At 55.1% G+C, this 26,974-nt stretch overlaps 1 protein-coding gene across 1 annotated transcript in view; it reads left to right on the top strand.

The window, feature by feature from the left end:
- The first annotated feature begins 24,853 nt into the window (after positions 1–24,853).
- PAX2 (paired box 2) overlaps positions 24,854–26,974 on the top strand; it is an 85,053-nt gene continuing 82,932 nt past the window's right edge. Inside the window, exon 1 of the mRNA XM_067299973.1 lies at positions 24,854–24,896. Coding sequence (XP_067156074.1) covers positions 24,854–24,896 — 43 coding nt within the window. The remainder of the gene's footprint in view (positions 24,897–26,974) is intronic.

Below are 26,974 nucleotides of genomic sequence, written 5' to 3'. Positions count from 1 at the left end.
GCAACTCCAAGAAGGCTGCCAGCTTACGCCTGCAGCACCGCCAGTTTCCAGGCTGCCAACAGTAAGCAGCAGCACAGGGTGGGGGCCCAGAGGGGCCAGAGCAGAGCAGGCCGTGTCCCCCTGTCCCCAACGGAGGGACCAGGGCTGTGCGGGCCGTGTCCCCCTGTCCCCAATGGAGGGACCAGGGCAGCACAGGCTGTGCCCCCCCATCCGTGACCCACCTCTGGCCCTGCCAGGAGCACACCCCAGGAGCGCGGCATCAGGCAGGGGGCTGGAGGCTCCTGAGGCATCGCCCCCTCCCTGAAAAGGGAAGCAGAAATAAAAGGCAGAGGGAGCCTTGTGTGTGTTTTTATTATTATTATTTCTGATTAAAGAGGAATTCATTTCATCTTTGCCTCCTGCCAGGGGCTGAGGTGCCGCCATTGAGGTTAACGGTGCGGAAGAATACAAAAAAATTTCATTGAGGAGGATTATAAAAGTTACTAGCTGGAACATTAACAGAAGAGTAACTTGTAAAAAATGCAATATTACAATATTCACAAGGACGGTAGAGCGTGGTAAAGCTATAAAATTCAACATTAAAATCTTCTACAGCCTAGATAACCTAGTTAACAAACATTGTATTGGAACTACTTTTCTCCGCGGGGCCGAGGGGTGCGCGGGGCCGGGCCGGGGGGCCGGGGCGGCCGGGGGGCCGGGGGGGCGGCGGCGGCGGCGGGGGGGCTGGGGGCGGCGGGGGGCGGCGGGGGGCGGCGGGGGGCGCGGGGGGCGCGGGGAGCCGGGGCCGAGGGGGCGCCCCGAAGCCCCGCTGCGGCTGGTTCCCCCCGTGTGGGAAGCGGGGTCTGGCAAACGGGCACCAAACGCGCGGGGACGCCGCGGCGCCCGCCCCCGATTCAGCGCTGATGAACTTTTTGCCATTAGCAACGCGTGGGAAGTGATTTGTCTAATCCAAAACCGCAAACAGGAAGCATCGATTCGTTTCATTTGTCACTAACACCAAGTGCCCATATAAATAACAGCCAATATATTTCGCTGCTCCGGCGGAATTCTGCAAGGCAAAACACTGGGAGCGTTTTCAAAAAATATGGAGGGGAATCTGATAATATTATTATTATCGCTTCCACTAATAATAATATTCTCATACAAACACATCAACCTTAAAGATAAATCGATGCCATTCTTCCAAAATCGGCACAGAGAGTTGGTTGGCTCTAAAGTCTTGCTGCACCAGGCAAAACTTATTTCTCTTGCGATGGGTGGAGATCTCATTTCGCTTTGTTGTCTGTTATTTTAATGTTGTTTGTCGCTGCATCTTTCTCACTCTCTCTTTGCGCTCTCGCTCTCTCTCTTCTCAGGGCTGTTGAGTCGCAGGAAGCAGAGAGTGTGAAAGGGCCAGGAGAGAGGGAGAGGGAGAGAGAGAATTGCTCTGAGCTACTATGGAGTGGAATTCAGTTCCCTGGGGAGTTAGCAGACAGTTTGTGGAGATGTTACTCCAGAGTTTCAGACTATGATAAATATGATAATTTGTATAAAATTTGAATGGGTTCTTGTTTTCAGGGAGAATGCCTCCGATGATGAATGTTCATGATTTTCAGATAGATGGCTGATAAAAAGTGTATTGAATTGTTGAAAGCGATTTTAATTTTAATTCTCTACCTGCAGATGTCTGATAATAATAATGTCTCCTAATAAAATAGGAAGGTGTCAGTTTAAGCAGCAGTATTTCGCTTCACTTCATCCTTCCCATCCCCAGACTGTGGCAACATTAACCTCTTCTTATAAAAAGGCACATAAAATTATTATAATTACAGAGTTATTAATTTTAAAAAGAGGGTTAGTAGGATTTTTTATTATTATTAATAGAGCTCGCAGAGTACCCCTGCAAGTAAATCCCCGTGTGAAATGATGGATCCGATTGCTAATTCTATTATTAGATATTGCCTAGGAATTGCCTTTCGGGTTTTTAATTAGAGTAATTGAAACTAGAAGAGGCGGGGCTAATTATTTTTATTTTCTCCCTTTGTTATTATTTAAAAGTCATTGATAATGCTCCCTGCATTCAGATCTCGGCTTCAGAAGGAGACTTACAACAAAGCAACAAAGGGAAAATAGACAGATCCCCGGGTCTGCAGGTTGAAACTCCCAAGCCAGCAGTGTGTGAGTATTAGGTTAATTGGGTTTTGTGGGCTTGGAGGATCTCATAGGAGACCATCCTCTGCCCAGCTCCTACTGCCTCTGATCCGGGCTGATATTTCATGTCAAAACCAACAACAACAACAACAACAACTCTGGTAACATGAAATCAGTGACCTGGCAGTTACACTCTAATTAGCGCCTCCTGCGAAGCAGCCCAAAGCCAGCCCAGGAAAATCTCTCGCACACTCACACACGCGCACACGCGGGGAGCGGGAGGACACCAGGCAGCGGGGCGCAGGCACGCCGGGGCCGCTCCAGCCCCCCGCGGGACCCGGCCGAGCCCCAGCCCCGCACTCGCGGCGGCGGCGCGGCCGCAGCCCCGGGAGCGGCGGGCGGGAAGCGGCCCCGCGTTGCTGCCGCCGCCGCCGCTGCCGCCGCTGCCGCCGCTGCCGCCGCTGCCGCCGCCGGGTCGCGCGTCCTCCGCCGCCGCCGCCGCCGCTTCTCTGCCGCCCCGCGAGGAGCAGTCTGGCCCCGGCCCCGGCGCCGGCGAGGCCGGAATCTGGTGCCCCGGCTCACTCCAAGCCGGGCGACTCGGGGAGCGAAGGAAGCTGGATAAATGACTCGGTAACGCAGATGAGTGCGGAGGGTGCAGGCTGCCTAGCAGAGAAGTGTGATTTTATAAACAACAGCATCATCTGGCAAAAGGGTGAAGAACTGTGCAGAGCTTACAGCTTTTCTAAAACATCATGCTAATATTTTATACGTACACAAAAGGAGAAAGAAGGAGATATACACATGACAGATGTGCATAAACATAGACTATACAACCACGCAGGGGCATTCACTTTCAAACCTCTGTACAGGTGCATCTCTCCACATATTAAATGTTCCCTAGCTGTCTCCAAAAGAAATGGTTATAGGCAATAATATATATATAAATTAAAATCTATTCATTTTGATATAGAGATTTGGTTTTATAATATACATTTCCTATATACTTCCACGTATTCCTCTCCACAGACGCAGTTATTTCGTGTATGCACGTGTACTTGTGAATATAACATATATACTTATAGTTATGCAGGGAATCAGAGAACTGGCAATACACCCAGCAGTAAGAGAACTCGTTAGATACATAGTTGTATAAAGAATCGTGTATAGTTACATTAAATCCCATTAAGAGGGTGCACGTCGGTCTGCGTGGTTTTGCACACGAAATTACAAGTTCCTGACTACAGAGCAGGAGGAAATTACCAGAAGCTGAGGTGGTCTGGTCCCCCTGTCTGCTGCCTACGACCTCCTTCCCACCAGGGTGCTGAGGGATTTAGAAAGCTGGAGATAGGGAAAAGACATTTATTCAGGGCAATTAGAAAGCAGGTACCGCTTCAAAAATGGATTTATTAAGGGGGAAAGGAGTTGAAATTATTGTTAAAAAATTGCACATAAACGATTCTAACAAAGTAGGGAAGCAGAAGCAGCTTGGCGTGTAAGGTATCATATTGGAACCGCTTCTGCTTTAGACCTCGGGATTAATCAAAGAAATCGGTGCAGTTGATGAGGAGTTATTCAGCAGCTGAGCTCTGGAAAACTGCATCCCTGCTTTCTTTATACATTTTATTATTTTCAATTGGGTTGAAAAATTAGGAGTGTTTAGAGAAAAGAAATACACATTTCTTCTTCCAGCGGGCTGGAAAGCTTTGATTTTATTTTCCTTCTTCTTTTCTTTCCTTCCCTTTCTATTTTTTCTTCTTCTCAAGTTTGTGGTGGGGGCCGAAGGGAAGGCTGCATTTGAGAAAGTGAGAAATTGAGCCGCTTTTTTTCTGAGGTGACTCTTCGTCTTCGCCCCTCCCTCAACATTTATTACGGCGGCTCTCCTTGATGAAGCCAGCCCTGGAAGGCAGCAGCCGAGGCTTTTTGCCCCCTCGATGCCAGCGAGGGAAAAGTGACAGACTTGGGCTCTTCGTGTCGGTTGTCTTTCATTGTGTCTTTAAACGTCCCCCTCGCAGGGCTTGCGGAAAGCCTCTTTGTCCGCTTGCGAGTGGCCGTGGCGGGGGCGGGTGTCCCTCCTTCACGTGGGACTCGCCGGTTACAAAACTTTATTATGAAACTTGCCAAAAGAGAAAACTCCCGGCACTCAGCGAACAGATTGCAGCTGTCAGAGATGCCCATTACGATCAGCCCTTTGCAACTTTCTCCGCTTTCAAAACAAAAAACAAATCTATTTCCAGGCTGGCAACCTCCTTCCTGAATTACTTTTAAATGCAGCTCTTTAGTTCTGTGGAATCAGGAGCTTCGTCCCTTGGTTAGCTCGGAGGCAAAGCTGACACGCCAAAGAGATCGTGGAAGGGAGAGCTTCTGCCGTGAGGGGACAAGGCAGGAGCGGCTGCAGCCCTCCTCGCCCGGTTCCCGCAGGGTGGCTGCCAGCAGCGCCCCCGCACCCCCGGGCACCGCTCGGGAAATGCCGCCGAGTGCGATGCCTGTGGAGGGGCCGGCGAGGAGCAGCGGGGTGTATTTGTCCCCTAATGCCCGGGGGGGTGATGGTGAGGAGGGTAGGGCGGGGGGGAGATGGAGTTCCTGGGCCAATTTATCAGTTATTAAAGGACTCTTCCTGGACCTAGAGAGCTCAGGGGCATTTCTCATTTCAACCCCAAATAGGAAAAAAAAAATGTAGTCAGCTATCTTTAATCATTGACTCCAGGGCACATTTCACATCATCTCTCAAATCTGCATTTTTTATGAAGTGGCCAAAACGTGTGCTGTGTGCCTAATTTTCTCTCCCTTATAGGCGTTAAGAAGAGTAATGAGAAATCGGCTGGAAATTAACTTGCTTTTGCCCCTGCAGCCTTCTCCCCCCATGAGGGATTGCAACTTTTATCCCTCCCCACACACACTTTTATATCAACTGGTTCAAAGATTGGGGGCTAGCAAGGGGTGGCGGGCGGGCTGGGGGGAGGAGGGGAGCTGGCCGCAGCAGAGTTAGGAGACAGACCTGCAAACTTTCCTTTTCTCTGTAGTTCCCAGACCATAACAGAGATTCTTGTCACAAGGACAATGGTTGTGATCCTGGGCTAAGGTGAAAGGCACACGAGTTACATCTTCCCCGGCTTTTATTCTTCCCATCAACATTCCTCTCCCAACCCTCCTCCAGCCCCCAAACCCTCTGAAAACTCAGCAAGGGCTAGAGATCAAGGGATCCAGGAGGCAGCGGGTGTATGAGGACATTTATTTCTTAGGTTTTAATATTCGGAAATACGTTATCATTGTTGCCATTATTGTTATTGTTGTTGCTATGATTATTATTGATGCATGGGGTACTGGAGTTTTCCACCGAGGTTTGGAGTTTTCCACCGAGGTGGAGGCGGCGTGTAAGGACAGGCTGGCTGGGAAGGGAGAGCCACTTCGCTTCCCCAGCTCTCCGCACCTCCAGGTCCTTCTTTTGTTGTTCGCGTGGCCGTGTGCCCCCCGGCCGGGGGAGAGCTCCCACCAGGCGGGCCGGACGTGCAGCCTCCCCGGCAGCCTCCCGCTCCGCCGCCGGGCCGCGTCTCCCCGCTGCCCACCCCCGGCGCCCCGCGGGAAGGAGCGGCCTTCCCCTCCCGGCGCGCCAGGGAACTGTTGCTGCTGCCGCGGCCCTCCGAGGGCGCCCGCTGCGGCCGCGGGCGGCAGCAGCCGGAGCCCCGGGGCGCGGGGCCGCGGAGGGCTCCCGCCGCTCCCCCACGGCGGCGCGCGGGCCCGCGCGGGCGGAGCGGAGCCGCCGAGCCCCGGGCGGCCGCCACGGCGGCGGCCACGGCGGCGCCGCGGGCGCAGGGGCGCAGGGGCGCAGGGGCGCAGGGGCGAGCGGCGCCGCCGCGGCCCGGCAGCAGGCACCTGCGCCCGGCGGCGTGCGCGGGAGCCGCGGGCGCGCCGCGGTGGAAAGTCTAAATGAACCTGCAAAGAAAAGGGTGCGGGAAATAATTCTTGCAGTTCAAAACAGCGTTAGGCGGAGATTTAGGAGCTCCATAAAACGCCAATGGGGAAATCGCCTGGGCGCGGACTGCCATAAATGTTTCTGCTTTTCCGTTCTAATTCTGATGCCTACCAACTGTTTGACGGCTCTTAAAAACGCCTTTTCGCTTTTCCCTTTCTTTCCCTTTCCTTTCCCTTTCCTTTCCTTTCTCTTTTCTCTTTTCTTCTCTTTTCTTTTTTCTCTCTTCTTCTCTCTCTCCCTCTGGCCCGCTCACTCACTTCTCTCTGTCCAGAACCAATACAGCTTCTCTTTCATTTTGTTTTCCTCTTCTCCTATTTTTCTTTTTTTTCGCATTATAATTCTATCACTATTCTATTTATCCATCCATCCATCCATCCATTCTCTTTTCATCTTCAAATTAAATATCCCCTTCTTTTATTCAGTCCCTTTTCTCTAATATTAGTAAAAATCAATGTCTGTCTCTCTATCCATCCATCCTGATTTTCATCTTCTCACTTACTTCCATCCTTTTATTTTCCCCTTCTGCACGTTAATGCAATGTGCGCGCTCTCTCTCCAACCTCTCTTTCTTTTGATGTAATCTTTCAGTTTTCCCTTCCTTTTCTTTAGTTATGGCAACGGCGATCGGGGTCCCAGTCTGTGTGTCCGACTCCCTCATTCCCCCCTGCTCCGCAGGGCGACTCCCCAAATCCCCCAAGCCCTCAGGGCAGGTCCCCAGCCCCTTCTACCCCAGGCTGTCCCTAAGCGTAGGGCAATCGCAGGCCACCCGGCTGCTGCGTTCCCCGGCCTCGAGCTAGAAACTTATGTTGAACTCCCTGGAGAAGGAAAAGAGAACTACACCGATGTCTCCCCAAATCCCGGGAGAGCGCTGCCGGCCGCCCGCTCCCGAGCCGGCACCGCACAGGGGCTGCAGTAGCCCGGATCCCCGAGCAACTTCGCCCGCTCCGCCCGCCGCCGCCTCCGGAAAGGGGCGACGGGACAGGTCGGTGGAAACATTTGGGGAAGCGCTTTGAATCTGAGTCTCACCACAGCAGAGTTAAAAATGGCCTTCCCCTGCGGGGCTGAAGCAGCCCCCCGCCCCGGCTCGGGTTAGAGCAGCAGCCCCGGTCCCGGCTCGGGCGGAGGGCGAGGCGGCGGCGCGGCGCTGCAGGCGCGGCGGGGGGCGAGCGGCCGCGGCCGCGGCTCCGGCCGATCTGCACTGCCCCCTCTGGCGAGACGCGCGGCCCCGCGGCCGCCCGCTGCGCGCTGCGCGCCGGCCCCGCGGGAGCCGCGCCCGGGCCGCGGGCCGCCCCACGCCGGCCCCCGCGGCAGCGCTCGTCCGGCAGCGCGGCCGCCGCGCTGCGGCCCGCTCTCCCCGCCGCGGCGGCGAGCGGACGGGCGGGCGGGCGGGCGGGCGGGGGCAGCCCCGGCTCGGGAGAGCCGGGCCCCCAGCGGTGGGGCCGTGCCCGGAGGCAGGGCCGGCGGGGAGTTCACACAGCGGCGTGGGACCCCGTGGGAGGAAGCGTGGGAAGCTGCTCTCATTTTTCTCCGCGGCCAGGGCAAGCGTTTGCCTTGCAAATGGCTCAGACCTTTGGGTTAATCATTTCCCGGCGCTGCAAAACATTGCCAGAGGTGCCCACCTCGGGGCTGGAGCCAGCTCTGCCTGCCACGCCGTGCCGCCGCCCACCCGGGGGGCACTGCGATCCCCAGGCCAGCGGGGGTGGAGCCCCCTCCGCCCACCTCCGGGCCAGCTCCCGGCCCCGCCGGCGGCGCCGCCGGGCCCGCCCGCAGCCGCGGCCGCCTCGCAGGTCAGCGGCCTCAGCGCGGGGCCGCCCCCGCGGCCGCCTCCCGCAGCAGGCCGGGCCCGGCGCCCGCGCCCGCGCCCGCGCCCGCGCCCGCGCCCGCGCCGCCCCGGCGGCCTCCCCGCCACGTGCGGCCCCGCGGCCCGCGCCGGCCGGCTTCACACCCGCGCCGCGGGGCCGGGGCGCTGCGGCCGCCCCGCCGGCCCCGCCCGCGCCGCCCCGGCCAAGGCGGCCTCGGCCCACCGCCTCTCCAGCCATCTTTTCTCCACCCTGGGCTTCTTGCAAGCCCCTTGCCACTCCGCTTCTCCGCCATGAGCGCAACCCAGCCACCGCGAAGGGCGGCGTCTCCCCGTGCCGGCAGCATCTCCAACTTTGATGACCCAAACTGTCTCCACTCGTCCCACAGCCTCTACCGGACAGTCCCGAACCGGAGGGAGCCCCGTTCCCCGCCGTGCTCTCTGCCCTTTTCCTGTCGCCCCCATAACACCACCGCCACCACCGAAAGGCAGCCACTGGCCAGGCCGGCACGGCGGCAGCCCCGCAGCACGGCGCCATGAGCTCGCCTGCCCCTCCGAAGCCGCCCCGAGCCGCCAGGGCACCAGGCCGCCTCTGCCCTGGGCACCGCTCGCCGCCGGCAGCGCCAGCAGCAGCCTCGGGCGCCGCAGCCGGGCGCCGCTCGAGGCTCGGCCGGCCCCGCGGTGCCTCTCGGTGCCCCCCAGGCACCGCAGCCCGCTCCCCTCGCTCCCATCCTCTCTGCCTTCCATAGCGCACCCTGCCCTGGAGGGAGGCAGAGAAGACGCCAGACAAAGGGAAAGGCACCAACTTCCTGCCGATTCTCTCGAAACAAACAGCCGAAAAGTGTGCATTTTCCTTCGACGCTAATATGCCCCCCTCTCCTCCCTGCCGTTGCTGGTGTCTTCCCTATTACCTGTTGCAGTTAGTTTCTGTCTCGATCTATAGGGAAAGAAGAGCCTGTCCCCCTCCTCCCTACACCCCCATCATGAGTTTATTCCTTAAAACTCTCAGTCCAGATCTCTTTCCTAAAAAGAATAGGCAGCCGGGGACTTGAGTCCGGAGCGGAGGAGTAGGTTTCTCCAGGAGGGCTTTTATGAACTGAACTATCTCAGCTAAAGGGAATTAGTGGCCAGTGCTTGCTGGGTGCACGGAGAACCGCTCTCGTTCTGCCTCCGCATTTCCCTGGGAACTTTCTATTCCGGAGTTAACTATTAACTGCAGGAAAGCAGGCAATTTTCTTCGGAATGTGAACTATTTCCTTTATCCAGCAGATAGATGGGGTGATTGATTAATATGGAAATTGATATTAAAATATGGGTCGTAGGCAGGAACACTTTCCCTGTAGTCACAGTCATACGGCTAGAGCCGCACGGGGGAACAGGCGTCCGGGGAAAGAAATGCACGAAGCTATTATCGAGGGTTTTCCTGGTTCGCCAAGAAATATTTTAATCGTGGAATATATTCAAACATAATTATAATAATGGATAATATTAATACATTCCAAAGAGTGCTGAATGAAAAGACACAAGGAAAGGGCATAAGAGCAGTAACACGACAGACTTAAGTGTCTACAGTCACGGCCACAGAAGATGGACTTGTTGGGATAACACACATTGGTCACGCAGGGAGAAAAGGCAGGGTACCACGAAGTGCACCCGGGCGGGTGGCCCCACATGCCCGCCGCATCTCTGCACCGAGAGGGTCTGCCAGGGTCGGTGGGTAAAAAGTAGAGACTCACGTATATACATATTCGCTCGGTCTACAGAGAAACATGTACCCTACATTCATTTGTAGACTGCCAGTTTGCTATAAGGGGGGAAATAGAGATTATAGCAGGTGAGTCTGTAATTCTAGACTCTAGATATTTCAGTGCGGCTTTAAGGTGGGAAGAGGTGTGTGGCTGTGAATGTACCCACGAGTCTCCCATCCTTAATCATTTACTCCTTCGATTTGCAGTAGCACTTTTGCTCTGTGGTTAAGGGTCGCAGTTGGACGCCGAAAGGAGCTGTTACACCCGGAAAGCCGGGAGAAGCCCGATGCCCGTGCATCCCGGCGCCCACATGTGTTGCTGCAATCCCCGGCCGGCCCGGGCTAATTAAGCGGCGCCTAATTTCATGACGATCAGGAACTGCCCGGCGGCGAAGTCCGCTCTCCCGAGTGGCGCCCCGCGGCCCCGCGGGCCCCCGCCCCGCAGCGCTGCCGCCGCGGCCCCCTTCTCCGCCCGGTCCGCTCGGCTCAGCTGCCTTGCGGTATTCCTTATGGTCCTTTCCCCTCTTTTTTCCCCTCCCTCTCTGCTGCTTCATGTCTTTCTTTTTCCCTCTCTTTATTCCTCGCGGGGGGGGGGGGGTATTTTCCAGCTTCCTTTACTGCTTTGCTCTCTTGCACGGGTTTGCCGCTCTCCCTCTTGCCCCTTTTCCCTGCCCCCCCATTCCCCCTGCCCCTACCACTCACTTTCTCCCCCCTCTTCCGTCTGTTTGTCCCGGTGCCCGGACAATCATCGCTGTGTATGAAGTTCTAACTGGTTTGTGTCAGGCAGCTCTCTCTAAGCAGCCTGGCGTGACGGATTAAACATCAACTAGTTAAATAAAAATTAATATCAACTGCCTCCTAACTTCTAATGTCATGTTGTTTATAACTAATGAACTGATTAGGGGATAAACACATCAGGAAGACATTTCTGCTTCCCTGCTCTTTCGAGAGAGATTTGCAGAATTCAAAGTAAATCTCCCAGAGTCCCTCTTGGGTTTTTCCCACACCAGTTTGGGGAGGGAGGAGGGGGATTCCGTGGGGTTTGTTGGGGCTAGGTTTGGAGGAATATGGTGTGTGTGTGTGTGTGAGGGTTAGCTGGACTTATTTAAACATCTCCCCGCGGAAGCACGTTTTAGAGCAGTACGAGTGTGCGGCTGCGGGCAGGGCTCAGTCGGCAGCGAGGTGAGGAAATGCGCTAGACAAATCTGGTGCCTATTTTAAAGCCGGTTTGGAGAAGACGTCTTAGAAAAATACTCATTGCTGCCATTATTGACTTTCTTGCGTCCCACTTTAATATTTAAAATGAAACTTTTTTCTTTGCTTGAAGCGACAATCGATGTTTCTTAAGTGTTATGAAGGAAAGCGCTCCCTCCACGTTTTTTTATTTTTACAATGATCCACTTGTCTGTGGCATGCTTTTTGCCAGTCTGCTTTGTTAACATTTTCCTAAACACTTTAGAAAAAGAAACACATACACACACAAAACCCCCGACAGCCTCATCTTGGAGAGGTCCCAAGCTTTTAAATACTGTTTGCCCAGCACCGCCGGCTTTGACAAGACAATAATAACAGGGGAAGCTTTTTAAAACCAATTTAGCAAATGCAGAAATGTAATTTTAATGAAGAATCGATAGCAGAATGGTTCATTTTTCCTAGGACTCCTTGTTGGAGCTGAGAGAGACTTTCAATCAATGGGGAGATGGAAGAGGGGGGGTAGAAAGAGAAAAAGAAAAATATTCGCTCAGTGATGTCTTTAGCACTGGGAATTTTTCTTCTTTTCTTTGTAGCTTTGCTTTATTTACTTATTTATTTTCAATCGCGAAGCTTTTACCAAAATGCGGCGGTGGGAGCGAGGAGGAGTGGACGGATACACGGATGGACGGATGGACAAACAGACAATCTCTCAGAAACACAAAGCCGAGCGCTCCTGGGGCAGCCTGCGCGGAGCTGCCGTCACTGCACCCAGAGCGGACGGCGGAGTCCCGGCCCGGCCTCCCCAGCTGGGGCCGCCGGGACCCCCCGGGCCGGGGCCGGGGCCGGGGCCGGGGCCGGGGCCGGGCCGCCGGGGGGCTGCGCTGCCGCCGGGACCCCCCGCCCCCGCGCAGCCGCCGGCGCGCACGGCCGCGGCCCCGCGGGCTGGAGCCCCCCGCCTGTGGCCGCTGCCAGCCGCGGGGAAGTCCTCCTCCGTCCTGCCTCAGCTCGTGTCCCCCTCTCCCTGCCAGCCCCTCTCCAAGCACATTTTTATGGTAATAAGACAACAAATTAATCTGCTGTTGCAACAAGACTTCCCTACAGGTAGCCAGTTTGCAGGAGGGGGGCAGAGGGGGATCAGATTCAAAGTCCAGGCGCTGCCCCCCCCACGTCCCCCACCCAGCCCCCTTCCCTTCCCGGCTGCACAGCCCTGTACATTGGAGCAGGTGAGTCCCTCTCCACTTTTATAAGCAGCAGCGCTGCATTTGCTTTGATTGTTATTTATTTTCCCCTCCTTTTAGCCTGTCCCGGCTCAGTAGAGCGGCGTTTCTTTCTCTGTGGCTGGCTTTTTTTTTTTTTTTGGTGGTGGTGGTGCTCTGGTGTGTGTGCGTGTGTGTGTGTGTGTGTTGTTATCTAAACCGTTTAGTTTTGGGTGGTTGCGCCTAGATCTCGAAAGTCAGCGGGGGAAAGCAAGACACCCAAGCGGGGAGGAGAGAAGCGAAGAAAAGGCCGCGGCGGATCTACTGGTTTGCAGCCGTCCCGGGGAGACGGGCCATTAGGCAGAGGAGCCATGGCTCAAAGCTCAGGGAGAGCAGGTAAGGGGAGGGGGGGGCGCTGAATATTCAGCAGGGAGGGATGAGACCGTCACCCCCAACTCCCTCCTTTGGCAGGAGGCAGCCTGCCTCTGCTTTCTTCCACCCACACGCTCCTCGCCTAACCAGATTCTCCTCTAACACTGCCATCTCACCTGCTAACTGCCGCTCTCCTGAAGGGCGCCCGCTGCAGCCCCGTCACAGGGCTGGTTTCCCCCCTAGTTTATCGCGCGAGCTCGCCAGCCCCCACAGCGGAGCCTGCCGGGGCGCCGGGGCCGGGCTGCTGCCGGCCCTGCCCTGCCCTGCCCGGCCGCAGCCTCTGCCGCAGCCTCTGCCTCGCCTCGCAGCCCGCCCGCGCCGCGCCAGCCCCGCGCGACCCGCTCGCAGCCCCCAGACTGTTTCGCACTCCGATTTTGGCAACTTGCCGCGGCCCGGAGTTTTCTCCCGCCTGGAGAAAGCTCAAGGTATCGCCTAAACTCTCCCCCCACAAGCTCCCTCCCCACCGCGTGAAACTTTGCTGCCGGGGCGGTTTTGCTTGCGAGCTGCGCTCCCGCGGCGCGGGGCTCTCCGCCAGCGCGGGGCGGCGCGGGGCTGCCGGGCGCGGCGGCGACTCTGCGGGCCGCACCGGGCCGCGCCGGGCCGCACCGGGCCGGGCCGCACCGGGCCGGGCCGCACCGCACCGGGCCGGGCCGGGCCCGCCGCGCTGGGCGGCGGGGCTGCGGCGGGCGGCGAGCCGGGCTGGGGGCAGCCCCGGCCCCGCGGGGGCGGCCCGGGGGGCGCGACGCTCTCTGCGCCCCCACCGCCCCCGAAACCTCTCCTGCCCGCTGGTGGGGGCTGATCCCCCCCGGCTTCAGTGCTATGATTTGCAAACAAAGCTTCAAACAGCCCCTTTCGGAGGGGAAAGCTTTTCCTCTGCGCTCCCGCTCGCGGTAAGGGCACAATTACGCGGTTTGTTTCTTCCAAATTACATATAGAAACGGAGCTTTTAATTTAAGAACTATAAAAAAAGGAAGACAGAAACCTAAATGGAGGTTTAAAATGCAAACGTCGTCGACTGTCAGCACAGAGCCGTCCTACTGTCCTGGTTGCTAACCGTTTGCTAAAAGGGGAGGCTTGGAAAGAAAGGCTCCGGCTTATGTTTGCAGCTGGGGTTTACAGCTCTTGTTTTCTTTTATCGGTTTTGGTCGCGTCGCAGGGTGAAACATCCCCCATCTAGGGAGTGATTCAGGTACACTAAACAGAGAGACACATGCAGCAGGCAAATAAAATCCCCCACCCTTTAGAGAACCAAATCTGGTTCCTATCGATAAAATCCCCATATATAAATATATGCGCACCACGTCAATGAATGTTTGTATTAAACACATTGTATTTGTGCATATATGCATATATACACACATACACACATGCGATCATATTTTTCATAATTGGACCAATTAAATATATTATCTATGTTGCATGTTATATATAAATATCACAAAGATTCACCAAAATGTAAAGGAAAAATATACAGTCAACGAAAAAAGGCCATATAAAAGAAAAGGCCATAGCGGCTTTTTTCGTTCTTCTCCACTGAAAATCTTCTAAGTCGAAACAGAAAAAACCTTCAGAAAGTTTGCAACCCCCTCTGTTCCTTTTCCCTTCTGTGTTTTTAAGGGATCTGCTGAAGTCCCTTTGCATCTGAGGTTTAAATAGGGAGATCAATAGAAAACAGTTGTAATGATCTAATTAATTATGGCAAAATTAAAAGCGAGTAGAAAATCAATCTCTGATGGTGTTGAAGATGGAATTAAATTGATAGTCCATCTGTTCACCTCCTAGACCGTATAAATATGCAACCCAAGGACGGAGCTAATGGGATCAAGCTGCCTGGGAGACTCTCTCTCAATCTCTCTCTCTTCTTTTTACTTCTTTTCTTCCCAAAGTTCAACCTGCAAAATCAGACTTCCAGTGCTCCCACTGTCAGCCCTGTCTTTACACAGCGTTTCCCTGCACATTAGAGACACGCAAAGACGTTTGTGCCGAGCAACTCAAACCGACAACAAAAAAACGCAAAACCTGAGGATAAAAAACGTATGCTTAGGGTGGGGGAAAAAAAGGAAAAGCTGAGGAGATAGCGTTCAGTGACAGGCATGTTCTCTATCGTGCTATTTTTAAATCAACCCGACAGGCTTTATCATGATGATGATGACTACGGAGTAGTTTGAGGATGCTCTCTCTTTAAGGATCTTTTTCATATCAGTCGGGGTTTAAGAAAAGTCATCCGTTTCTTTAGCAGGATTTCTCTAGAACCCTGTATGTGCGGTGCCAGGAAGAGGTGATCTATTGAATTAGTTTGATGTGTCGAGGTTTGCTGGGTATATGAAGCTCGAAGGGGGGAGACGCGCCGAGAGGCCCCCGGCGCCCCTGGCCCGCCCCAGCCCCCTCCACATACCTGCGCCTGTCCCAGCTCGGCCAGCCTTCACCACTCGGGCACTTGGCATCACTGTGCCGTGATTTCCTTTGGCTTCCTACAGCTACCCAAATACTCACAGCACTGGTATTGTTTGGAACTATCAGCACCACTTAAAAAGAAAGGAGAATTGATGTCATTGCTAAATTAGAGAGCGACCATCGAATTCCTACATCTGCCCGTTTCGAAATAGCAGTAATAAAGAAATATTCTTTTCCACCCATTTCCCCGTTCATATGTATACGTGGAGAACACTGTAACAGCAGAGAGAGCAACGGGGCTAGGCTGAACTGTCAGACTGGAGGAGTTTCCTAGCATCCCGGCCCTTTTTTAATTGTGAAAAATGAAACCTAGGTGCTGCAGTTCAGTTTGAAAATAACCGAACAAAATGATGATGTTTATCGCCCGGGCTGGAGCTGCGTGGGGTGGGACCAAGTGAGGGGGGAGGCGGGGGTCGTTTAAACAAGTGAAGCCTAAATATAAATCAACTAAGACGGGGGGTCCCAGGCCCTGTGGCAGCGGCGTGTGCACACCCACACCACCGCACCACGACGCCGTGTCTCCGGGCGTGCGTGGGGAGCATCGGCTGTACCTCCCCAGGCCGGGCTAGTTTAGCGCTGCAAGACGCCGAGCCCCGAAGGAGCCGCTGGTGCGGGCTCCGCTTCTGCTCTCCCCCTGCGGGGCCGCGCCGCCCGCGCTCGGGCCCGGCTCGGCGTCACCTCCGCTGGGGTCCGAGCCGGCCCCGAGAGCCCGGGCTGCAGGAGGAGGCAAGAGGGAGCGGGGTCCTGCCTGAAGAGGCTTCCCTTCTCAAGTTTGCCTTCCCCTCACACTTCCCCATCCACCCATCAAGAGTGCCCTGGGGGAGCAGCCCGCAGCACCAATCGGATTTATTAATTGATGTATTGAAAAGAAGGATTGATTGACATCTCCTAATGGAAATTACAGCCCCGCTTTCCTGCTGAATGCTGCCCTCCCGGCTATCCCTTCATAAAGAAACCCTTGAGGCGAAAGGTAGATTTTCATTTAAAGTGCCCCCGTCCTCAGTTTCACAGATTAGATACATTTTAAACACAGACACACATATTGCAAATTAGAAGCTAATTTAATTATAAATCAAAACTGGGCATAAATCTGCACTCACCACAAAGGATCCATTTAGCAGAATGCAACCACTTCCCCTAACCCTGGAAAACTGCCTTGCAGAAATAACACTGTATATACATTGCCAAAGTTATGGATTGTGCATAGTTAAAAGAGATCCACGGGAGATATTTTTCCCCACGCTGGGGGAGGGGTAAAACCCCGCGTGTCAGAAATTAGCTGATCACATGGTGACAATTTCTCTTTCTCCTAGAGAAAGGAATTCTCCTACAAATAAAAGTTTGCATAGATGTAGAAGGTTGTAATTCTGAACTTACAGGCTGGGAGGGAGTCGGAAGCGGCAGATTTTTGAAGTCCAGCAGGTCAGGATCAACAAACGCGCTCACACACACGCACACACACACGCACCCACGGAGCCAGGGCTCGTATTGATTGGTGACGTTTTGTTTGCAAACCTCGAAGAGGAGAGGAAGGAGGGAAGGGACGAGGGTGGCAGAGGCAGAGCAGAGCGGGCAGGGGAAGCCGGCGCGGCACCGGCGCTCCGCGGCTCGCCCGAGCTCCTGCAGCCGGCGGCCGCGCTCCTCCCTCGCCCCCACGTCTCGCTCCCCGCTCCGTCCCCCGCCGAGCGCGCGCGGCCGAGGCAGCGCTGGTGCCTGCTCGCACTCAGCCCTCCGCCCGCCCCCCACCTTCCCGCTCCGCTTTTTAAGTTAAATCTTTCCCCTTCTCTCCCTCCTTCAATCTTTCTTTCTCTTCCTCCCCCGCGCTCGGAGACTCCCCCCGTTCCTTCAGCCCCCTCTGTTTCCCTTTCTGTCTCTGTCTCTCTCGCTAAATCCTCTTCCTCAGATTCACTGAACTCCGAGGCCATTAACAGCTGGTGTTAAAGAGGAATGACTCTTCCTGCCACTCTTTTAATTAGGCGCCGAACTTGGGCTCTCGCTGCTCCCAGTCAAAGGAAGGGTAGGAGCGAGTCCCTCCGTGGAAAAGAGAGAGACCGAGGGAGAGCCGAAATCGCTGCTTCCGCCTCCTTCCCTGGCTCTTCCAGAAGGGGAAAAAGGGAGGGGGCGGGGGGGGGAGAGAAAGTTTCCCCACAAACTTACGACCAGTTTCTCCTTAAACCCTGCCCAAGCCCCGCATGCAGCCCCGCCAGCTCCAGCACCTCGCGGAAGCAGGAGCCCCGCGCTGGCCACGGCAGCCCCAGCCCTCACCTGCGCCTCCCGCACCGGGGCGGGGCGGGCGGGGGCCGCCGCCAAGTCCTTTGTTGGTGCATTTCCAGTCTTTGTTTAGTGGCGAAAATGAGCCTTTCTTCCCCAAACCAGCTCCCGGCAGATCCCCTCGGACAGGAGAGCCGCCCGTTGCGAAGGGAAGCGGGGGACAGAGGCAGGACTCAGAATAGGGCTTGGGAAGCGCTGTCAGAAATGCGTGCAGTGTAACTTTCTCTGGGGAGGTGGATTCGTGTATGTACAGAACTTGTCCGGGCTCAGCTTTGACGGGAAAGAAAGAAAGAAGGGAAGGGGAGACAGAAAGGAAGAAAGAGGGAGAAAGAGGAACATGGGTAGAGAGAAAGAAAGAAAGCGCGAGAGAGAAACAGAAACGGAAGGAAGGAAGGAGAAAGAAGACAGAAAGAAGGAAGAAGGAAGAAGGAAGGAAAGAAGGAAGGAAGGAAAGAAGGAAGGAAGGAAGGAAGGAAAGAAAGAAAGAAAGAAAGAAAAAGAAAAAGAAGCATCTATAGAGAGAAATAGTAGAAGAAAGTCACGGGGACTATGTTACTTTCTAATGCATGTGTGAAGAAGTCTGCTCCCAACTTCCCCCGCCGGCCCTGCGGAGCACAGCGCAGCGGCCGCCCCTCTCCCCGGCAGGTCTCTTTGTGCGATCATTTTTGGAAATGTGAATCCCAGGCAGTCATTACCACACTTTGGCCCCTCTGACTGCTGGAATTACCCTTTCCGGGGACTTTAATGGGCAAGCGATAGGGTTTTTCGCTGATCCGCAGCAGTTTTCGCTCCCTCCCCGTTTTTATGGGTGTATTATAGTTAGGGGTTATATAAATGTTTTTGCGTGTGATAACTGTAAATCCTAACATTTGCAAATGGCCCGGAGGCAAACTAACCTTGGACGGGCAGAGAGAGGGAGGGAGGGAGGGTCTCCCATTACTGCTGATTAAAAGGAGACTTTAATAAGCGTCTAATTCACTCATCGGGAGTTTTATGGAGAAATTAGAGGAGGACAAAAAGCGTGGGGGGAGGAGGCGGCAGAGGGGGGCTCCCAGCTCTCCCCCAGCGTCAGCGCAAGGCAAAGGGAAGAGGCAGCTGGGCCTTGCCAGTGCCACAGCCTCCCATCACAAGAGGGGCAGGGGGGGTCATATCTGGGCCCAGAGAAGCAGCCTGGAAATACCCCCCACCCCGCCGCTCCGGGGGCAAAGTAACGAGCAGGCCGAGGAGCGGAGGGGCCGCGGTCCCGGGGTCCCACAAAGGCAGAGAAATGCGGGTGCTGCGGGGCGAGCGGGCGCGGCCGCCGCGCCGGCCTGCGGAGCTGCCCCCGGAGCCGGCCCGGCGTCGCTGCCCCGCCGGGACCGGGGCCGGGACCGGGGCCGGGGCCGGGGCCGGGACAGGGGCAGGGGCAGGGGCAGGGGCAGGGGCAGGGGCAGGGGCAGGGGCAGGGGCAGGGCACGGCCCGAGCCGAGCGCCGCAGCCGTGTGCCCGCTCCCTGCCTACCTGCTCGGGGCGGGAGGGGGCAGGCGCAGGCGGGCTCGCACTGAGCCTGTCCCCGTCCCCATATGTCTGTGGCCCGGGAGGCTTGGAGACTCGCCCCAGCTCCGCGGGCCCGGTGCGCTAAGAGGCGGCTTTGTTGCAGAAGTGTCTCTTCACATTGTTGGCTTTTTTTTTTCTCCCTCTCTTTCTTTCTTTCTTTTTTTTCCCCCCTCAATGAGGCTGTAAAAGGTCTCCGGCTTGTCTCGTTTTTGTGGCAAACGCTCTCTTGTAAAGAGGAGAGGTTAAAGTGTCGGTGACTGAATAAAGAGCAGCACACGTGGGCTATTACCATTCAGGGCAAACAAATGCAGAGAAGGGAAAAGCCAGCAGCAGGCAGGGCGGGGGGAGCGCGGCCCCCCGGCGCACACACGCACCCAGCCCGCTCTGCCCGCTGCCAGCCCGCTGGCCTCCCCGCGGCCACCGCGGCCCCGACACGCAACCCACCCATGGCTCACAAAGGAGCGAGAGAAAGAGAGAGGGGGAGACATGAGGGGGTCTTAGACGGGAAAAAAAGAAAGTAGCTTTAGGGGGAATGTGCTGTGGAGTGTGAAATTGCAGCCCGTGGTGCTCCATATTGTACCAGAAGCTCTCCAAAAACTCATCCTCCAACGTGACCAGAGGTGCTTAGAGGGAGAGAGAGAGGGGCTCAGAGACAGGGGGAGGGGAAGGATGGGGGGCCTTTATTCTTTTCCCTCTCTCTTCCTCCTTTTTAATTGTTCATTTAAAACTAAACTTTGTATTTATTTGTTAAACTCGGCCACCAAGTGCAATCTCGTCTCGAGCCTCCCGGACAGAGCGGGGGGGAGGGGGGGTAGGCCCTGTCTGCCTCTCGTCGCCCTGCCCTGCCCGGGGAAAGCTCTCCAGACAGCCTTTGATCCGCTCCCACACCCCCGCCCGGCTGCCGGGCACCCGGACGATCTGACCCCCCCAACCCAACACTTAGGGGGTGAGCCCTAGTCCGAGCCCTCCTCTCCTGCGAGCGCAAGCTGGGCAGAGGCAGCGAGGTGTCTCCTCAGGCCAGAAATCACTGTCCTCATGACAAAACACTCCAAAAGTCATCGGGGCAGATTTTATCAAAGCGGCCCCTTCCTCGAAGACCCCCCCCACACACACACACACATAGTGTTTCATTCCCATAAAAGCTCACAGCCCTAGCTTTTCTCTTCCTTTCACAGTCAGGGATTTTGCCCCTTATTTCCTCACGCGAGGTTAAATTAATTGTCACAGGCCAGAAAAATATATAGAGACGGTCAGGGTAGATTTATGATGTAAATTCGTAAATACAGTGCTGGGGAGTACTGGGGACAGAGCTACCGCCCCCAAACTACCAATACTTGGGCTGAAAGCGCTCGCAGACTTGGCAAGGCGAAATAAGAAAAGCGATTTGCTGAGCTGATGAGTTAGCAGCATTTCGAGGTGGTATAAATACAAAACTTCTGCCCCCCGCTCCCCTCGCCAGCATGCCGACCCTACAGCAATAGATTGCGCTTAACTAGGTCCCAGTTGTAATCAGCGGCAAACACAATCTATAGAAAACTGAGAGACAACGTGGGTGCAACTTCTGCCTCCGAGACAACGATCGCAGTCAAAACAGTTTTGCTAAAGGCCTGAATTTTCCAACGAATTTCCCACCCTGCCCGATTCCTATTGTTCCCCGGTCTTCGCTTTCAGACCAAACTGCTCTCCCTTCCCCCGGGTGGAAGAAGAGGAGGGGAGGCAATTGCCGAGAATAACGTTTGTTTAACCCGCTTCCGAGGGATAATACAAGCAAGGCAAGTTTGAGAAGCCAACGCAGCACGGGAGAATTAAAAAGACTTCGGAGGGCAGCTGACAAGGCCCTCGTGGTTATGTGCGTGCTGGGGGAGGAGGGGAAAATAGGATCAATAGAGAAGATTTTGGCTTGATCAGCTGGAGAAAGCCGGCTAATGAAGCAGATCCAAAGATCGCTATCGCCGTAACTCCCCCCAAAAGTTTATTTTTCTTGAAATTTCCGCAGAGAGGCGGGCGCCTCTTTTGAAGTGTAAATGTTTCTAGGTTGGGGGGGGGCTGGGTTAGAGAAGAAGGGGGAGATCCTCAGATCCTCTTTGAGAGAGAGAGAGAGAAAGAAAGAGAGAGAGGAAAGAAAGAAGGAAGGAAAGAAAGAGAAAGATATAGAAAGGAGAGAAAGAAAGAAAGAAAGAAAGATATAGAAAGGAGAGAAAGTAAGAAAGAAAAAGGGACAGACAGGTTCATTTAAAATCGGAAGGGAGAAAAGGCGCCCAAACTTAATGGGATGGGAACAGGGTTGGGGAACTCCGTGTAGAGCAGTGGGAGCCGGGACAGGACCCTGCTTTTGGCCTTGCCCTGGTCCGGAAGGGCCACACGGCTCTGCCAGGGCCGAGGGGACGAGCTGGTGTTTTTAATCTGGACAGACAGAAATTGTTTGGTGGATTTGAATGTTGACAAAGCAATTCTTCCAGGAAGTCTGGTGTGGGAAGAGGGCACCAGGTGATATTTTGGTATGTGCGGTGGGGGAAGGGGCAAGCCTTCTTTTCCAATTTTCTTTTCTTCTCTTGTCTTCTCATTTCTTTTTTTTTCCTTTTTCTTTTATTTTCTTCTCTTTTATTTTCTTTCTCCTTTCCTTCCCTTTCCTTTCCTTCCTTTCCCTTCGTGAGAAAACGGTCTTGGTTTACCGAACTCGGGACTCTGCCTCGCTTCCCCTGCCTCGCTCTCCGCCGTCGGACTCTAGCTTCGTTTTCCGGAGCGCTCACGGCGTGTATTTCTTGTCGAGTGTCTTATCATCCTCATGCCCCCTCTTATCATCTTGTGCCCTTCTCATCACTGAGAAGGGGAGAGAGCAATGGGAAAGGAAGAAACGAGGGCAAAATATATTCTCGGGAAGAAATTTCAGATCCGCCGCCCTCCCGCCCCGGCCCAGCCCAAAGCTGTTATCTCCTTAACGTAAAACCAACAGTTACAAAGGCCCAGAGCATCTCCGTCAGAGACAAAATGAACTCTCCCAAGTGCTAATGACTGCACGGGGGAGGGAGACGACGAGGAAGTCCCCTGAAAACAGAAGCCCTAGGGCTGGGGGCAGTTAGGAAAGGTAGACATAACACTGGAGGATGTTTCTCTTCCTAATGAGGCTGTTTGAGGCTCCCACGCTCACCACCGGCCCCTGTGTGCGGGTTTGACTGTGCGCCTGAGCGCGGCTCTCAGCGCTGCCTGGCCCGGAGGGCTCGGGGCGATCTGGGCTGGCTGGGGCGGAAGGGAAGAAGGGAGGGGGCAACCGCTGGACGAGGAGAAGCGACCTGGATTGCTCGGAGGAGGAGAGAAAGAAAGGGCCGCATTTAGCTGCAGACAGTGCCCGAGCAGCTCGGCGGGCCGCAGGGGTTAACTGCAGCGACAATTAGCGCATTTCCAGTCCCGACGCAAACAGGAGTTGTTGGAGGGGGAGAAAAAGTTAATAGCAAACGGGTCTGCGACTCTGTGTGTGTGTGTGTGCGTGTGTGTGTGTGCGCGCCACAACAGCCGGCGCCCTCGCCGCCCCCGCCGCCGGCAGGTGCGTGCGCCGCCGGGCCGGGATCCCCGGGCCGCCGGGCCGAGCCCGCCGCCCGCCGCCCGCCGCCCGCCGCCCGCCGGTGCCCGCGCCGGAGCGCTGCGCGGCGCCAGGCCGACCCGCGGGCGCCATCTACAGGCCGCGGCGCGGCGCGGCGCTGCTCCCGGGCCCGCACCTGCGCCCGGCCCCGGCCCCGGCCCCGCGCCGGGCAGCCCCGCTCCGCCTCGCCACTGGGGGCAGGCCGGGAGCGGCGGGGGCGGCGGGGGCGGGCGGCGCCTCGAGCGACCGGCGCCGGGGCCGGGGCAGCAGCAGGAGCCGGGGCCGGGGCAGGAGCGGGGGCCGGGGCAGGAGCGGGGGCAGTGCTGCCCCGCAGGGCTGGCGGCAGCGGTCCGCCGGCGCCCCAGACCCGGAGCGCTCCGGCTGCTCGCGAACTTCGCGCCTGGCGAGCTGCGCGCTGGCACTGCCCTCTGCACAGGGGCAGGAAAACGCCTTCTCAGGGGCGGGGGCAGCGGTCCCCCGAGCGGCAGCAACGCTGGCGACTCCTGTTTCTGCTCAGACAGCAGATAGCCCCCAATCCTGTGAAAACTGCGCCCTGGATGGGGCTTGCTGTTAGCGGCTGGGTACTTGCATTTCAATTGCGTTCGCTGTGTCTCTTTGCAGCACAGACCCTGGGAGGATGAGTGCTGTCTTACTTTACATTTAACCACCGGCCGTGTCAAAATTTTTTTTTTCAAATCATCCTTTTTGCACACAAGAGAAAGAGAGACGGGGGTGAGGGGAGAGAGAGATAAAACATCAGCTGAAGTGCCAAAATGATTTATGAGACAGTGGAAAATATTTCATAAAGATCTCTCGGAGATTCTTTACTTAACCAGTTAGAAAACAAAGGGGCTGTTTCGTGACAGATAAGCAGAGGGGTGGGGAAGAATGAAGGAGGAAAAGAGGAGAAGAAGAAAACGTATTTCAGGTGATGATAAACTCTCAGTTTGAGAAACAAGACTGAGCTCACAGCAACTTCCACCTTGCCTTTTTACTTCTGGTTATTGCCCTAGGAAGGCGTTTCTCTCCTGCTTTGTGTCGCCTTGCTAGGTCAAAGCCACGTCTTTTTCAGTTGTAAACCAGCTTGTGAAACAGTTCCTAAATCCTACTCTAGCGTTAAAAAAAGGGCAGAGACGGGGAAAGCGGTAGGCCGAATTTGCTTTTATTTTCACAAACGTGAGAGAGGGAAACTTTGCGATCACTGAAATGGTCCCAGTCTATTGGTTCAAAAAGGTGCAAGAAGGTCTCTTCTCTTTTTTTCCATCGCTTTTTTTCCTTTCTTTCTTTTTCTTTCTTTCTTTCTCTTCCTTTCTTTCTTTCTTTTCTTTCTTTTCTTTCTCTTTTCTCTTCTATTTTCTCCTTCTTTCCTTTTTACTTTTCTTTCCTTTCTCCCACTAAGTTTCACACCAAGAAAGCCCTGAGGTGTATCAAATCTCCCCTCCCTCGTTTCAGCCCGCGTAAAGTCTTCAGTAAAAAAGAGAAGAATGAGGGAAGGGAGAAGAAACTACCCAGCTCTGCGTGTGCGTGTGCGTGTGTGTGTGTGAGCGCGCGCGCGCGCGTGTTAAATAAGGGAGTTTAAAGATGCAGAACCGCAAGTAAAAACAAAGCGGGGAAAATAAAGTGTGCTTGTGCGGGCGCGGCGCAGGCCCCGTCCGCCTGAATATTCATCAGCCCGTCCTCTGCGGCGCGGCGCGGAGCCGAGCGGAGCCGAGCGGAGCCGAGCGCGCCCCCTCCGCCGCCCGCCGCCGCCGCCGCCGCCGCCGGGCGCGGAGCCGCCCCCCCGCGCCGGAGTGACACCGGCACGGCCTCCTCGCCGCGCTGGGCTCGGCGCTGGCGAATCAGAGAGTGTCGGAATCTATTGCCTTTGTCTGACAAGTCATCCGTCTCGGCGCGGGCGGGGGCGAGGCCGCTGCGGCTTTTAGAGAGACACACACCGGGAGAGCGGGCTCCAGTCTCCGGCCGGCTCCGCGCAAGCACTTCCCACCGCGGGCCAAAGTCCGCCGGGCGCCGGATCCTCGGCCCGGCCGCGAGGAGGGGGCGCGCCCGCCGCCGCGCACGCCTTTCCCGGGGATTGCTACTCCGCCGTGAACTTAAATGAACTAGCCCCGCACTTGGAGAGGAGGAGGAGGAGGAGGAGGGAGAGCCGCGTCCTCCCGCGCCGCGCCGCGCCGCCCGCCGCACCTTGCTCCGGCACCCCCTCCCCGCCGCCGGGGATGCTCTGAGCCCCCCCAGCCATGACAGCCGCCTGCCCCCCGGCGCCGCCAGCCCCCCGCTCCCACGGACTCTGCTGACTCCGCCGGCCCCGCCGCCCGGCCCCGCGCCGGCGCTGCCCGCCCGCCCCGGAAAGTACTTCGCTCCCCGCTCTTCCGGGCAGGGGGGCCAGTGCACCCCGCCGCTCCCCTCCTCTCCTCTCCCGTGCGGTTTTTTGTTTTGTTTTTTTTTTGTTTTGGTTTGTTTTTTGTTATTTTTTTCTCCCCTAAGTCTTGAAGTTGAGTTTTAGAGGCGACACGGCGGCTTCAGCCGATTTCTTCCCCTTCCTTTGCCTCCCCATGGATATGCACTGCAAGGCAGACCCCTTCTCAGCAATGCACCGTGAGTACTGGAGCCCGGCTCCTTCCGCTGCTCTCTGTCTTTCTCATCCCTCCATTCCTCCTTCCCAACCATTCTTCCTCACCTGATCATCCTTCAGGTCCATCCTTTCACCGCTAGTCTCTCCCCACCGCGCCAAAACCGGGGTTAGAGAGGCGCTCAAAGGGCAGCACAGGCAGCGCCAGCGCGGCCGGCGGAGGGGTCCCGGGCAGCGCCGCGGAAGGGGCTCCGCGGCGGCGGCGGCGGCGGCGGCGGCGGGGACGGGCCCCGGCGGCGGCGGCGGCGGGACGCGGGGCTGCGCCGGCCGTGCGCGGAGGAAAACGCACAAAAATCACCTCGCTCCTCGAAGGCACTTCCCAAACCGCAGCTCGGACAACACGAGTTCCCTCCGACTCGTGGGTCACAGCCGGTTTCCGACCGTTTCTGTTTCCATCCCCGCGTCGGCGCGGCCCCGCAGGGCGAGGGCTTGCCACCAATTGTGCGTGCATGTAAAATCACAATTTTCCCCGCGATTTGATGCGATGTGCTTTGATTTTGGTTTTCAATTGCACAGGGGGGAGACGTCAATTTCAAATTAATGGCGGGTTGGTCAGCGGCTGTTTTGTCTTGCTTTGCTTTGCTTTGGTTAAAGGTTGCACTGCAGGAAAAATAGGACAATTGTATAGCTGGGAAATCTGGCATTTTCGGAGGTTCCCAAGAAGTCACGATCCTTCCTGCTTTATCTACCAGACCCCCGATGTGCATTTTAAATGCATTCTTAGCATACAGGAAAGTGGATTCGTGATATACTTCCAGTTACAAGAACATTTCTATCGGAGGGGGACGAAGGAAAGCAAAAAGATTCCAGGGACTGTAATAAGGACTTTTTCAGGGATTTTAATTCCACCGCACGGAGAAAAAATAATTCCCAGCTTTAAATTAGAGAAAAATACAAATATAAATCCGAGATTGAGACCCTATTGACTCAGGAAATGAATAATTAAGAGCAATTTGTAACTTTTGACACCGAAACTTTTGAGGACACGCCCTGCCCGCTGCATAAAAACAAACTGAAAAGACATAAAATTAAAATGTTTGAAGTCTATAAAATCACGATTTTGTGAGGCGAAGGAAGGCGCAGAAATATAAAACATCAGAATCCAAAATGTGGATGTAGGTAACTGTCTTCCTTTTTCAAAATTAATGATTTCCTGGACATATTGCTTAGAATTTAAGGATTTAATTTTCGAACACCTTTAACAGAAAATACTCCGTGCATTAGACATTATTTTTAGTTTTCACCGGCGCGACATTCTTTCAGAAATGATAGCAGTAATTCAGCCTTCAGTATGATTTGGAAAATGCAGGCAGCCGACAGACATTTCACAACAGAGCCACTGATGTTTAAAAACTCCAATGACATTCGCGAACAATTTTTTTGCTCCCGATTTGTTTTTTTAAATCAACATTTGATCTGGTCCCTAAAATGTCTTTCTAGATCTACTTACCTAGGTATTAGTAAGCAATTATAATACATATGGGCGCGGACTCCTGATACACACACAAACAGACAGCAAAATATAATCTGTTCGAAAACGGTATAATTGGGTGTGTATATGTATATACATACACCGGCATTTGGACAGATAAATATGCGTAAATATCGTCCTGCTCGTATAGAAATAACCTTCGAAAAGCATGGTGCAGAGCAAAATAAACTCCAGAGGAAAATACCCTGGGTGCAATAATTTGAATTATTAATTTTTAATCTTTTTTGCATCTGTTGCCTTTTAATACTTTGTAATGCGAGTTATCAAAGGTGCTTTGAATTATTTATCATGGAGTTGCCGAAGAAATTGCTGTCTTGTAACTTTAGAGGCAACATGTGCAGAAGGGGCTCTAAACAAATGAAGAAAACACACAGTAACATATACCCGCAGGTTTTAGTGGAGAAAGATAAACATTCCCCCTTCCCCCTGAAACCCTAAATATGTTTTACCAAAGTGTAGCAAAAGAATGCAACAAATAACATCAGCTCATCGGGCCAAGGGGAAGGGAGTGGGACCCCCCCGGCTCCCTGGCCAAGGCGGCTGGGAGGGGGT

This window comes from Apteryx mantelli, chromosome 7 (genome assembly GCF_036417845.1).
Source record: "Apteryx mantelli isolate bAptMan1 chromosome 7, bAptMan1.hap1, whole genome shotgun sequence".
NCBI classification, from domain to species: domain Eukaryota; kingdom Metazoa; phylum Chordata; class Aves; order Apterygiformes; family Apterygidae; genus Apteryx; species Apteryx mantelli.
Note: the sequence above shows the minus strand (reverse complement) of the source record. Positions and strands in the feature narration are given on the sequence as shown.